The sequence below is a fragment of the Chiroxiphia lanceolata genome, chromosome 2 (assembly GCF_009829145.1).
Source record: "Chiroxiphia lanceolata isolate bChiLan1 chromosome 2, bChiLan1.pri, whole genome shotgun sequence".
Lineage (NCBI taxonomy): Eukaryota > Metazoa > Chordata > Aves > Passeriformes > Pipridae > Chiroxiphia > Chiroxiphia lanceolata.
In genome coordinates this window covers 7905611-7917964 of record NC_045638.1, presented here as the reverse complement: position 1 = coordinate 7917964, position 12354 = coordinate 7905611, and the positions used below count along the sequence as shown (strand labels likewise).

General features: G+C 41.4%; 1 protein-coding gene across 1 annotated transcript; it reads left to right on the top strand.

The window, feature by feature from the left end:
- The first annotated feature begins 319 nt into the window (after positions 1 to 319).
- On the top strand, positions 320 to 10783 carry ATP6AP2 (ATPase H+ transporting accessory protein 2). Its single transcript, XM_032680397.1, has 9 exons — positions 320 to 432; positions 3209 to 3339; positions 5646 to 5774; positions 6926 to 7021; positions 7215 to 7352; positions 7676 to 7729; positions 8159 to 8308; positions 9078 to 9194; positions 9709 to 10783. The coding sequence occupies exons 1-9, from the start codon at positions 378 to 380 to the stop codon at positions 9901 to 9903; spliced, it is 1065 nt and encodes a 354-aa protein (XP_032536288.1). The 5' UTR covers positions 320 to 377; the 3' UTR covers positions 9904 to 10783.
- Positions 10784 to 12354: the final 1571 nt, after the last annotated feature.

Sequence of the window (12354 nt, the reverse complement as noted above, 5' to 3'; positions counted from 1 at the left end):
GCGGCCTTGCTCTCTGATTGGTGCCAATCACCGCTCCGTCCCGCCCAATCGCGCTTCGATTGGTCGAATTAGCTGTCAATCACCCTCGCCTACTTGTCTCTCCTCTCCGAGTTCACGGTGCGGGGAGGAAAATGGTGCAGAGACATCTCGCGATCTGATTGGCCGAGCGGAAACGCCACTCAAGGTGAGACCCCGCCCCAGGCTGCACAGCTGACCGCTCAGCCCCGTGATCGGGAGGGGCTGCGATTGGTCAGTTCTGCAGAGTCCCGCCCGGCCGCGCGGAACCTCGCCCGTAGATTGGCTGCGGCGGCTGTCCGTCAACCGGTGGGCGGGGCGCTCTCTGGTGTCTGTCCGACGGCGCGGCCCGGCGGTGTTTCATGGCGGACATGGCCCTGGGGCTGGCGGCGCTGCTGGCGGCTGCCTGTGTGGCTGGTGTGTGGGCGAGACAGCAGGGTCGGGGGAGCGGGGAGGGCCCCTGCGGGGGGAGACTGCGGGAGAGGGGCTGGGCCGCAGCGCCGGGGAAGGGTCGCGGGGAGGGGAGGGGGGGTGTCTGTCTGTGTGTCTGTACCAGGTTCTGGAGCGAGGGGTGGGAGCAGGGGACTGTCATCGTGCTGCGGCTCCCTGCTCCTCACCCCCTCCCACCCACCTCCAGAGACGCTGCTCGGACACTTCCCTCTCCCTCTCTGACCAAGGACTGGTTTACATTAAATTTCTTACATAATTGTATTGTTTATAGAAATTTATTATTAAAATTACATGTATTTTATATTTTATATATTATACACAATACGAATATATAATTATACTTGATATGTCTTACTGTATATAGATTATATACAATAAAATATAATTGTATATGTATATTTACAGGTATTGTATATGAATTATATTACAATCTAATTTTGTAAGATGAGACAAGGGAGATTGGGATGAGATATTAGACAAAAACGTTTTCACTGTTAGAGTGGTCAGGCATTGGAATAGGTCACCCAGGGAGGTGGTGGAGTCAACATCCCTGGAGCTGTTCCAGAGGCTCTGGATCTGGTGTTGGGTGATGTGGTGTAGTGGTTTAGGGGTTACAGTGGCAGTGCTGGGTCGATGGTTGGACTGGGTCATCTTAGAGGTCTCTTCCAACCTTGATTCTGTGATAAACACACCTCATTTTGTTGCTTTGTGTGAATTTTCATGTTTTGCTGAGCTGCTTTCGTGGTTACTACAGGGTTCCTGTCACCTGCTGCGAGTCGGGCTTGTGATGACACTTCAAGGCCCTGTAAATACTTTTCACTCAATATTTCTTAGTTCTCCAGGTTCAAAAAGGCTTTTGAGAGCTTGAGGTACAATTTTGGCAGGGTAGGAATTTGGTTAAGTATTCCACAGGCAATTATAGGGAATCTGCTTGTGTTCTCATTTTCAAATTCAGTTTTAATCACTGAAATCTTGAACAAGTCTAGCGAGGGCAATTTAAATGATTTTACTCACCTGAGCAGTCTAGCCCCAAGTCAGCCAATCTTGTCCTGCATAACTTGTGACTGTCTTACGGCCTTCTGGAGAGCAACATGTGAAATCCTGCAGATTTGTAGCCGTTTTGTAAATTCCTTCCTAAAGAAATTGATATGGGAATAGTTCTGCTCTTCAGAATTGTAATTAATTTTAGTTACCATTAAAATTGGCAGCAGGGCTTCCGGTGAACGCATCAATTTAAATCAAAAAGTTCTCAAATTTCCTTCACATATGTTGCTTGGTTTGGCCTGTTTGCTTCCTTCTGCCCTCCTTCCCCAGCTTGCACAGCAGTACTTTGTCCTTTACTGTGTTTATCATAACACAGCTCAGGTTTACTGTCAGCATTTGTATGCATGATCATGACCCAGGCTTTAAAACAGCATCTTCAAGGTCACTTTAGTTAAATTTTATGTTAGGGAGGATTTTAGCTGCGCAGCACATAGTTTTGCTCTTGCATTATTTTTGTAAATAGCTTTTAGATTTGTAGATGCCTGGGAAAACTATTGTATATTGCTGCTTGGATTGGTAATCAACTTTCAGTGATCATATGACTAAATAGCTTTATTTTCTTTAGACAGTTATTCATATAATTTTGAAGTATGCAGTCAGACACATTTTATGATTAGAACTTCAGCTTAGAGGCCTGCGAATATTTATTACATATATTTTATATTATTTATATTTATTATATGTGTACTGATTTTCTCATATCTTGTGTCAGATCAGTTTTTTGTTGGAAACCTTCTCAGATTGGCCATTGAGGAGCATATGCTTGAAATTTTGCATTGTGTGTGTGTCACTGCTTATATACACCAAATAAGTTTTAAAATTTATTCACACAAATTTATTCACACAGTATTGCAGCTATGGTTAAACGACTTTAAAGGAGGAAGCCAGGTTGAAACAAGCCCATGTTTTACACCTATTGAGTCCTTCCTGACTTTATTAAGCAGTAAATTACTCTCACCATAAAACAGTTTAAAAATATGCTTTTAGTCAACTCTGCTATTTGAGGTAATGGGGGAGAGAGTGAAGGGGGATCCCAGATAAGTGAAAACCCAACGTGAGAAGTACTGCAGGCTGGGGCTTCACACAGTCAGCTCAGGTCCAGCACTGCATCCAGGGGAAGAAAAGCATCTCACAGTGTTGTGTGGTGGAGGAGGCAGAGCAGGGACACGGGAGCTGTTCTGCAGGATCCAGGTTGTCCTGGCAGTGCTTAGTTTAATCCAGCACTGACAGACTCAGCTGGACTTCCTGACTCTGGGTGCAGTGGCTCAGGCTGTTGTCTGCAGGAACAGGGGTGTTATGCCAAGCAGTCCTGGAAGCAGACAGGGCTGTGTTGATGCACTGTGAGCTGAACAGGATTTTGGAGTCTGCCTGGTTCCACTGCGAGTTTGCTTTAGCAGGTCTCAACTGTAGCACTGCTTGCAGCCAGTTAGTGAGTACATAGAACTGTTCTGTGCTGTTGCCTGAATAATGGTCCTGCTTCTGTTAATATGGATTTGTTTGTCCTTAGTCATTGCTGTATAGAAACCTTATTTTGTATTCCAGAGCACCAAAACGAAGGGTTCTCATTCCTTGTTTTACACAAAGTGATAGGCATGAGAGGGGGAAGAAGGAATGAAAGAAAGCTCTAATATCCCTTTTCCCATGCTGTGTAAGGGAACGATTGCAAGAACTCTGACAGCTTCTTGTGTTTGTTTTTCAGGTGTCTGTGGAGATGAATTTAGTATCTTACGATCACCTCAGTCAGTCGTTTTCCGAGATGGAAGTTGGCCCATTCCTGGCGAGCGGATCCCAGATGTCGCTGCATTGACCATGGGCTTCTCTGTTGAAGAAGTACGTTTCAGGTCTCGGTTTTGAAACGCGTCTAAAACTACAGACCTGCTCACTCAACGCACAAATCTTCCTGTCATGTGCTGGAATATATAAAATACCCTCCTGTTTGTGTTGGGGAATGCATGACTTGTCCGAGGTGGTTTCCAAGCACAGAGCTGTGTCTGTCATGTGAGCAGGCAGAGGTTGTGCTGGCTGGCCAGTTTGAATCATCAGCCGTAGAAGGAAGCCTGCAGAGGCTTTACGGTGCTGTTCCTCACTTCCTCTGAGACCCAGCTGTGTGCTGTATCCCCCCATCCGTGATCACACACAGCCCTGTCACTCTCCACAGGGCTCTGCTCTTGAGTTCTCTGAGGACTGTGAGAAATGCCTTGGCAAGGCAGGTGTTTTGTCAGGTCAGCAAACCTGTCTGCTGAGCAGAGTTAGTCAGAACAAATAGGCTGGTTATTACTTAAGTAGTAATCCAAATACCTGAAAACATGATTTGTGGTAGTATTTTCCCACATTAAGTGTTTGGATATAGCTTTGGTGATGTTTAAAGTGGGGCACATGAGAAGGAGCCCTTGGATTGATTCCAGTCTTGCCTACTGAATTTTTTGCTGGGCTTCAGCAGGGATGGCTGTTGAAGCAGTACATAAAAGTGTGATAGCCAGGCATCTCTAGCAGTATCTGTGTGCAGCCAGATACTCAAATCTGCAGGCTGGTGTGGGCAGCCAGTTCCCACTTCTTCCAGTCTGCAGCTAGGGAAGAGGTCTGATAAGCTGGTTTGAATGCAGGTCTGTTTAGCCTGTGTTTTGGAATTTGTCTGAAAATATATTGCTGTCAATTAATTATGTTTTTTTCATTATCAAACTAGTAACAAACTCATAAGAGCTGTATTTTAAATACTCGTAATTTACTAAGAAGTAAATTTTGATTATTTTATCAAGGAAAAACAATGTATTGAACGGTATTGTGTGTGTTGCATGTAAAGACACCCAGCAAAACAATAGGGTTTGGCCCATTTTGACCACTTGACATTTGGCATACTGGTTATCTGAAGATGTGTCGTGGTTATCTTGAACAGAATTGTTTGAGTACACACCCTGTGCCTTTGCCAAACTTCAGAATTCCTTTGCTGTGCTGGGTCCGTAGCATCCTTTAGAAATAGTTCTCTGTTAGTATTATTTCAAATCCTAGAAGCAAGCAGGGAAGGAAGTGTTTAAATTATTATTCATTTGAGCCCTGAAACTGTAGGTTTTCAAGCAGTGTCACTGAGGAAGGCAGAGGTCACTGTGGGCAGCTTCCAGCCCTGGTATGGAGAATAGTGCAGGGCCCAGGTACTCCTTTTGCAGCTCACATCAAGTCTATGGTCTAGCAGCATAAACTGACAGTGCAGTAGGTACACTGTAGAGAATTTGGAATTCTTACTGTGTTACATTTGGAACTATCAAAACCAGTCATTCAATATTCTTCCCTTGTTAAAGCAAAATAAAACTGAACCCTTTTTTGTCCCTGATGGTGCTTTAAATGTTTTTTCCTTTTGTTTCTTTGAGGTGATACAGATCAGAATGTCAATGACATTTAATTCTAAAATCCTGTTAAGTTGGTTTTCAGAAAACAAGCAGTTATGTCATTTGCACAACTGGAGAAATCTGTTTGAATTTATTCCAAGTAGATGAGTTTGTATTTTGTGTCTGTATAAACCAGCCAGGTATCCTTCACTGTGCTCTTACTGATTCATAACTGTAGTAAGCTACTAAGGAATCTCATTGTTTCTGTGCAAATTTGTAAATTTTAAATTAGGAAGTTGTTGGTATGATTGACACCCCTCTCATTTTATTCCCCTGTTTCTTTCTGGTACTGAAAATACCAAGCTGTTGGTGGTTTAGTGTGCCTAAACCTCTTTCTGTAGTGTTTTGTGAAAGGGTTTAGGTTTGTTTGATTTATTGTTGGGGGGTTTTGTTTTTGTTTTTTTTTTTAATTCAGCCTTCACTTATTAAATACGGACTATAATATTTATAATTTAATTATGGGAGATAATTCTTCACATATCCATTATGTATAATGCTTTCTTAGTATAGACTGCTATGAAGTTACTGGCAGCTTTTAAATTAAGAATATCTTCATGGTTGACTTGAGACAGCATTACTTAAGATGAAAGCAGCCTAGTATTAACTTACTTCCTCATGACATTTCCAGTAGGTTGTCCTGCACAGAGATATTAACAAGATAGTAAGTTATTGTGCAGTAATACTGGGGGAGGGCTCTTCTTTTTTCCCTTTGAAATGTGATTTTTTTTTTTTTTTTTTTTTATTATTTTGTAATAGGACCTTCCCTGGCCTGGGCTTGCAGTGGGGGATCTGTTTCACAGGCCACGAGCTACTGTGCTGGTGACAGTGAAGGGAGTGGACAAGCTGACACTGCCTGTGAAAGGGTTTTCTTACCCCATTGAAAATGTGAGTATTCACAGTTGGATACTGTGGATTTCTGTGACTCTTCTGGTCTGATGACAAGTACATGATTCTCTACCGTAGTCCCGGTTGTTCACTTATTTCTTACTTCACTTGAGGTTCACTTATTCCCTAAAATGATGGATCAGGCTGTGTAGATCAATAATTTGATCAGACTCCTGTACAAGGGGAGAAGCCTTTGAGAGCACCCAGGGCCTCCTGTGTTGAGTTCAGTAACTTGTTTGACCAAAGCATGTTCTCCTTGAAAGACATCTAGTTTTACTTAATATGTTTGTACCCAGAGGCAGAGAATCCACTGCTTCCCATGGTAACTTACTGATTCATAGTCAGAATTACTAAATTTTTTTGCTTCAAGCTGAGTGTGTGATGACATTTTATATGATGTTGATTCTTTGATGTACTGAATCACCCTCTTAGTGGTCTTTTGAGCCTTCCTCAAGTTCTTAATTGTGAAATACCCCACTTTGAGACACCATTCCATTACACTGCATCAAAAAGAAAGCAACAGACAACATAACATTTACCTACCACTGTCTGTCTTTGCTAACACTCTTCTCAGGCTTGTCACAGCACCACAGTCATTTAGTTTGGAAGGGAACTCATCTAGTCCAACCCACTGATCAAGCAGGATCAACCAGAGCTGTGTTCAGTCAGGTTTTATTGTCTCCACAGATGGAGACTACACAACCTTTCTGGGCAACCTCTGCTGGCATTTGACCATCCTTGGAGAGGAAAGCTTTGTTCTTATGTTCAGATAAAATTTCCTGGTTTTAAATGTATGGCTATTCTGTCATAGAACTTCTTCCAGACACCTTTTAACATGACACAATAACTTACAAAATATTGGTAACTGTGCAGTGACTGCTCACTTCTCCTTTATAATTACATTGTCTACTGTAATCCAGTTTGCTGCAGTATTGGATGAGTTCTTCATGTTGAGCTGGTTTTTGTCCAGCATGAACCCACAAACCCTTTTCAAATAAGTTGTTTTTAAGGTTAATTAACTCTAGTTAATTCTGCTGCTGCTGCCCAACTTGGAAAGCTTTGTTCTGCAGCAGTTTACCATGCATAATTATCTCCTTTTAGATCATTAGGCCCTGTTTAACCCAAAAATTTAACTGGACTTTGTCTTCCAGGCTGTTCCTTTCAGTCTTGACAGTGTTGCAAATGCTATTCATACTTTGTTCTCTGAGGAAACACCTGTGGTGTTGCAGCTGGCCCCCAGTGAGGAAGTGAGTATTGCTTCACTTCTGATTCCAGATGTTCTAAATGGTTAAACCTCTTTCCACTTGTGTGGCGGGAGCAAAACCAATGGATTGTATGAAATTTTGCTTTGGAGAGGGCGAGTGTGATTGATTATTGGTCTGTGACTGGAAAAACTGGAAGGGAAGCTCTGCTGTCACTAAACCATGGCTGTTCCTGCAGAGGGTGTACATGGTGGGCAAGGCAAACTCCGTGTTTGAGGATCTTTCTGTCACACTGCGCCAGCTGCGGAACCGTCTGTTCCAGGACAACTCCATTCTCAGCTCCCTTCCCCTCAACTCCCTCAGCAGAAACAATGAGGTAAAAAAAAGCATCAATCAGTGGGAACTTTTATGACTTTTTTTTCTAATATTCTTAGTTTGTGCTTTTTGCTTTCCCCCCTCTTTTTTTTTTCCCCCCTTTCTTTGCCTACAAGAGCCTACTCTTTTTTTCTAATGGAATTCTAATAATTAAGTTTTCAGGACTTTTTGTAACTTCAGTGAAAGAGTTATTTCCTTTTGGATGTTCTGATGCTGTAGCAGACATGATGTGTTATAAAATATTGAGAGTTGCAACAAAACAATATTTCCCTGACTTAGGTTTCATCAAAGCAAATACCTGTCCCTTTTTGCCTCTTCCCCCAGGTTGACTTGCTTTTTCTGTCAGAACTTCAAGTCCTACATGATATTGCAAGCCTGGTAAGTTTTTTTGAAACCTTTTCCCCATCTTTAGTCACAAACTTCAGAGATCTTTTATAAAGGCAGAGAAGCTGTAGCCAGCATACTTGGCAACCAGTGATACATATTCTAGTGTGTCATCAGTCGGTTGCATCAGTTTAAAAAATGCATTCTGAAGCAATTTGTGTCAGCCCTATCACTGCAATTGTGAATGAGAAGCATCTGTAGTGTCTTTTGTGTTGTGTGGGAGCAGGGGGAATTCTGAGCTGCTGTTTCTCCATACCCAAAGACATGGGAAGTACTCAATGAAGAATTCGCTGGGGCTTCCTTTGTTTTCTTACTTGAGAAGTACAATGGTAGTTAAGAACATGTTCTTTGTGAAATGTGGGGGTTTTTAAAAGTAACCTGTGTATGAATTAATTTCTTTCTGCCCTCAATGGTGTGCCAAAGCTGTCTCGACACAAGCACTTGGCCAAAGATCACTCTCCAGACCTGTATTCTCTGGAACTGTCTGGTTTGGAAGAGGTTGGAAAACGATATGGGGAAGACTCTCAGCAGTTCAAGGATGCTTCTCAAATTCTTGTAGACTCCTTGCAAAAGGTACATTTTTCTACCTAATGAACAAACTTCATGGTAATATTAAGGAAATAATTTGTTATGCTAATGACAAGGGAGTTAGTTTGTTGACTACCTTATGCTTTGAATTGTCCCTTCATTGGTGATGGCTTGCCTGATGCTTGGTTTTTAAAATGCAGTTGTTCATTAATAAAATCTAATGTTACAGTTTACCTCTCTGGAAAGTGTTGACATGATTCTACAATGTGTTTCGATATTTTACATAAAGAAGTAGGGTTGTATTGAGTGTGTATCAACATCACTCAATATATTTGTTTTTCTTAAATAAATACCTTACATTTGAAACTATGAGTATGTCTTAGAAAAACTGGCTCTTGGAAATGTGGAAATGTATAAATCTAAATTTCCAAGCCTTTAAAATAACTGCTGTTCATCCATCAGTGTGCTCAACAAAGTAATTCTTCAACAGTAAGAATTATGTAATCATCAGTAAAATTTTTAGTAAGCATGATGGAAATGTGTAAAAGCATGAATTTGTTAAGCCAGAAAACAAGCATAAGCTACAGTCTGTTGAACAATGACTGGGGAAGTTGAAAGAGGCCTTGTAGATGGGGGGAAAGTTCACAGTTTCTTAGTGAAGTTCTAAAATAGTGTAGCTATTCTGAAGTCGTATAGCTTTCCATGATTATTTCTGAAGCTGACATCTTATGTTTTGCTACATCTTGCTAACAAAACTCTGGCTTATTCCTGGCTACAGTGTAGGTTTTTAATTAAATCACTTTTGCTTTTCCAGTTTGCAGATGAGATGTTTAATCTGTATGGTGGGAATGCAGTGGTAGAAGTGGTGGCTGTAAAGGAGTTTAATTCCCCCCTGATAAGGAAGACTCGCTCCATTCTCCAGTCTTCAGAGGTAGTAGAGGCACATTTTTCTATATCTCATTTATTAAAACTCATCCAAATTGCATCAGTTTTTCACTTGAGCATAACTTTTTCTCTAAAGACTAAAATACTGACTGTGATTTAGCCGTGGGTGCAAAGAGGTCAGCTTACTTACCTGTCTTGATCTTCACTTAATCGTAGAGTAACTTAAGTTGAGGAGGGCTCTAGAGGTCATCTGGTCCAACCTACTGCTCAGAGCAGGACTAATTTAGGGGTTAGATCAGGCTATCCAGCTAAGTTCTCTGAAAACTTCTTCCCTTATGCCTTGTTAGAATTTGCCTTTCTGTGTTTTCTCCCCAGTGCAGCAGTGCATGCAAGTCCTGCCTCCCAGGTGTGGGAACACATGTTTTCGTTGGCTTGCTGGCAGGACTCCAGACTTAGTCCAGGATGGAGTTGCCCTATTCATGTTGCCTAGACTTTCCAGGGAGTCAGAATGTTTTGTGTGCAAGCTCACTTTGAAGTAATACACGTTTTCTTTATTACAGAGCGAAAAAGAAAATCCGTATAACCTTGCCTATCCATATAACTACAACTACTCTGTAATCTTCAACATTATTCTGTGGATGATGATAGGCCTTGCTTTAGCTGTGATAGTTATCTCCTACAACCTCTGGAACATGGATCCTGGGTATGACAGCATTATTTATAGGATGACAAACCAGAAGATAAGAATGGATTGAACCACACCGTATTTCAGCGCGAGATGAGAAGAGTAAGGTCTCCTTCAAACTGTGTGGAAAACAAATATTCTGACATGGTTAATTGTGGAAGTTTTTTAAAGGTGTATTTATTTCTTAAGTATTTTTTCCCCTCTCCAAGACTATTTTAAATGTTAGTAGTAGCATCAGATGGAATTTAGAAATTGAAATCTGCTTGTTTAAAAAAACCAAAACAACAACCCCCAAAATAATTGTCATTAAAGTAACATCATTCCATTTTTTTTTTTTTATTATGCAACATGAGTTTTTGAAAAGGCCTGTACTGCCTGTGACTGTGTGCAAAACAGAGAAATTGAAATCATGATAGCAACATGTTGTTTGAAATTTTTACACTGGACGATTAGAAATTATAGCTAAATTGTTGTGTTGTATATTATGAACCAGCTGTAAATGTTTGATGTAAATATTTATAATGGTTATATGTAACTTCAGAGAGGATAGTAAATATTCTTTAGTAAAATACTAAATATAGAAATATTTCTAGAAGACTACAACTCATTTTGATCTCATGTTGATGGCTCAGAGGTGAGCTGTAAAAAGAAGGATCCTTTCCCTAGAACTTCAGTGATTTGGAGGTAAATAACACTGGTGTGGCTGGTCTATACAGTGGAGTCTGTAAATACTGAGGTAGCACCAGTCTGGTCATGGTCTAATGTCACATACTGTTGAAAGTTCCTGTTATGATGGTTCATGTTCCTTCCATTTGTGTTGATGTTGTTATAAGAAAAAAACCCGATTCTTTCTGATGATAAGAGTGGACCAACACTTGATTTAAGTATACCTGAATTATAGTCCTGCTTCAACCATTCAATAAAGCAAAGAACAGTTGTTCTTGAATGCATTTATTCTTTGTGGCTTCATAGGTGTGACTACTTCTGTTTAGTATTTATTCAGCTGACTAGAGCAGGTTCCAGCAGCATCCAACATGTGACAGTGGCCCTAAGCCTGTAGCAGTTTAGTTTTAACTGTCCTCCAAAAGACAGATGCTCATGTATGGATTAATTTTCCTAAACCAAATAGTGAGTGTATTTAAAGGAAGTGGTTGATCTCTGGCTTGAATCTTTTGTAGAACTACCTAGTTTTTAGAAACTCGTTTGCTCTTGTGGTAAAGGGAAATCTTTCAGATACAACAACGTGAATGGGAACTACTTTTTGCTTCTTGTTGTCCTCTAATGTGCTTAACTTTCCCTACTGTTAGGAGATAGTTGTTCCACTTCCAGGAAAGATCTGCTCATTGAATTACTCTGGGAATTTACTGGGAATGTCTGTCTGAATTGGTGGCCTTGAAGTTGTTCATGTCTTGGGCATCCTGGAGAGCGATTCATGTTGAATTGAGCAATGTTCTGCAGCTTTGCCCGAGTCCAGGAAGTCCAGTTCAGTATATGTTACAATTATTTGACATTACTTTTAATGGTAGTTAGTCTGGATGATTTATATCAGTAGATAGAAGAGTTGCACTGCCAGTTTCTCTGACAAGAATGGGTGCTCTAATTACTGAACACCCTCTAATGTGCTGTAGCAGAGCAGTCGAGGGAAGGCTCTTGGCCCGGTGTGAGAAGTAGGACACAGTGATTATGTGGATGATTATGTTTAGATTTATTGCTAATACAGTATCTAAATATTGCAAGTGCAGTATCTAAATGACAACTCCATCGACTGCAACAATGGATTATATTGTCCTCAGGTCGTGGTCCCTCCAATTGAGTCACAAGCTTCAGAGAGACCCTGTCCCCTTGCTTTCTAAACTTCTCTTAGAAGTGTTAGTAGGGCTAGATCCGTGCAGACTCATATTTGTGTCTAAAGGGTTACAATATCAGCAGGGTGGCTGGAAACGTGCATGTTTACAGTCCTTGGCCTTTCAGAATTCACAACTGCAAAGCAACAAAGCACCTGTGGAGATACTTTAAGATTTTATCTCCCTATCTGACCTTTACTCACCCATCCAAAAGTGAGTGTTCCCTGTGTTTGGGCTGGAGAGTGGGGGAGAGGGCAGCGGGATCCACTGGGAAGCTGCCTGCAGGATCGGGACACCTTTTGTTCTGTTGGCTCCGGTCTCTCTTTGCAGGCTGATGGGCAGGAAAGTCAATTGCAAACATCACAGCTCCCCCATCTCTGGAATGCATGAATTATGCAAGCATCCAGACTGTTCCTCCTGCAGTTCCTACCTGGAGTTCTTACCTTAGGACAAATCACGTGTCCCATTCAGAGACTGCAAGGGAGCAGAGGGTGTGGTGGAGGCAGTATTATGACCTGTCTGTCTTTCCTTGTGCCACACACACTTGCAGTGTTTCCATGAGAGTCAAATCCATTGGATGAAGCTGTACAACTGTATCAAAGCAATTACAGCACAGCTCTGTCATCCCATTTGATAGGCATGAACCCTAAAGTTTTACATAAACTGTTATGTGGTAG

Bases quoted from the DNA above. Each gene is read 5' to 3' on its own strand.
- ATP6AP2 (XM_032680397.1), top strand. From the start codon at position 378: ATGGCGGACATGGCCCTGGGGCTGGCGGCGCTGCTGGCGGCTGCCTGT. The intron at 3,340-5,645 runs GTACGTTTCAGG...ATTTTGTAATAG, and splicing joins TGGGCTTCTCTGTTGAAGAA to GACCTTCCCTGGCCTGGGCT. The intron at 5,775-6,925 runs GTGAGTATTCAC...TTTGTCTTCCAG, and splicing joins TTTCTTACCCCATTGAAAAT to GCTGTTCCTTTCAGTCTTGA.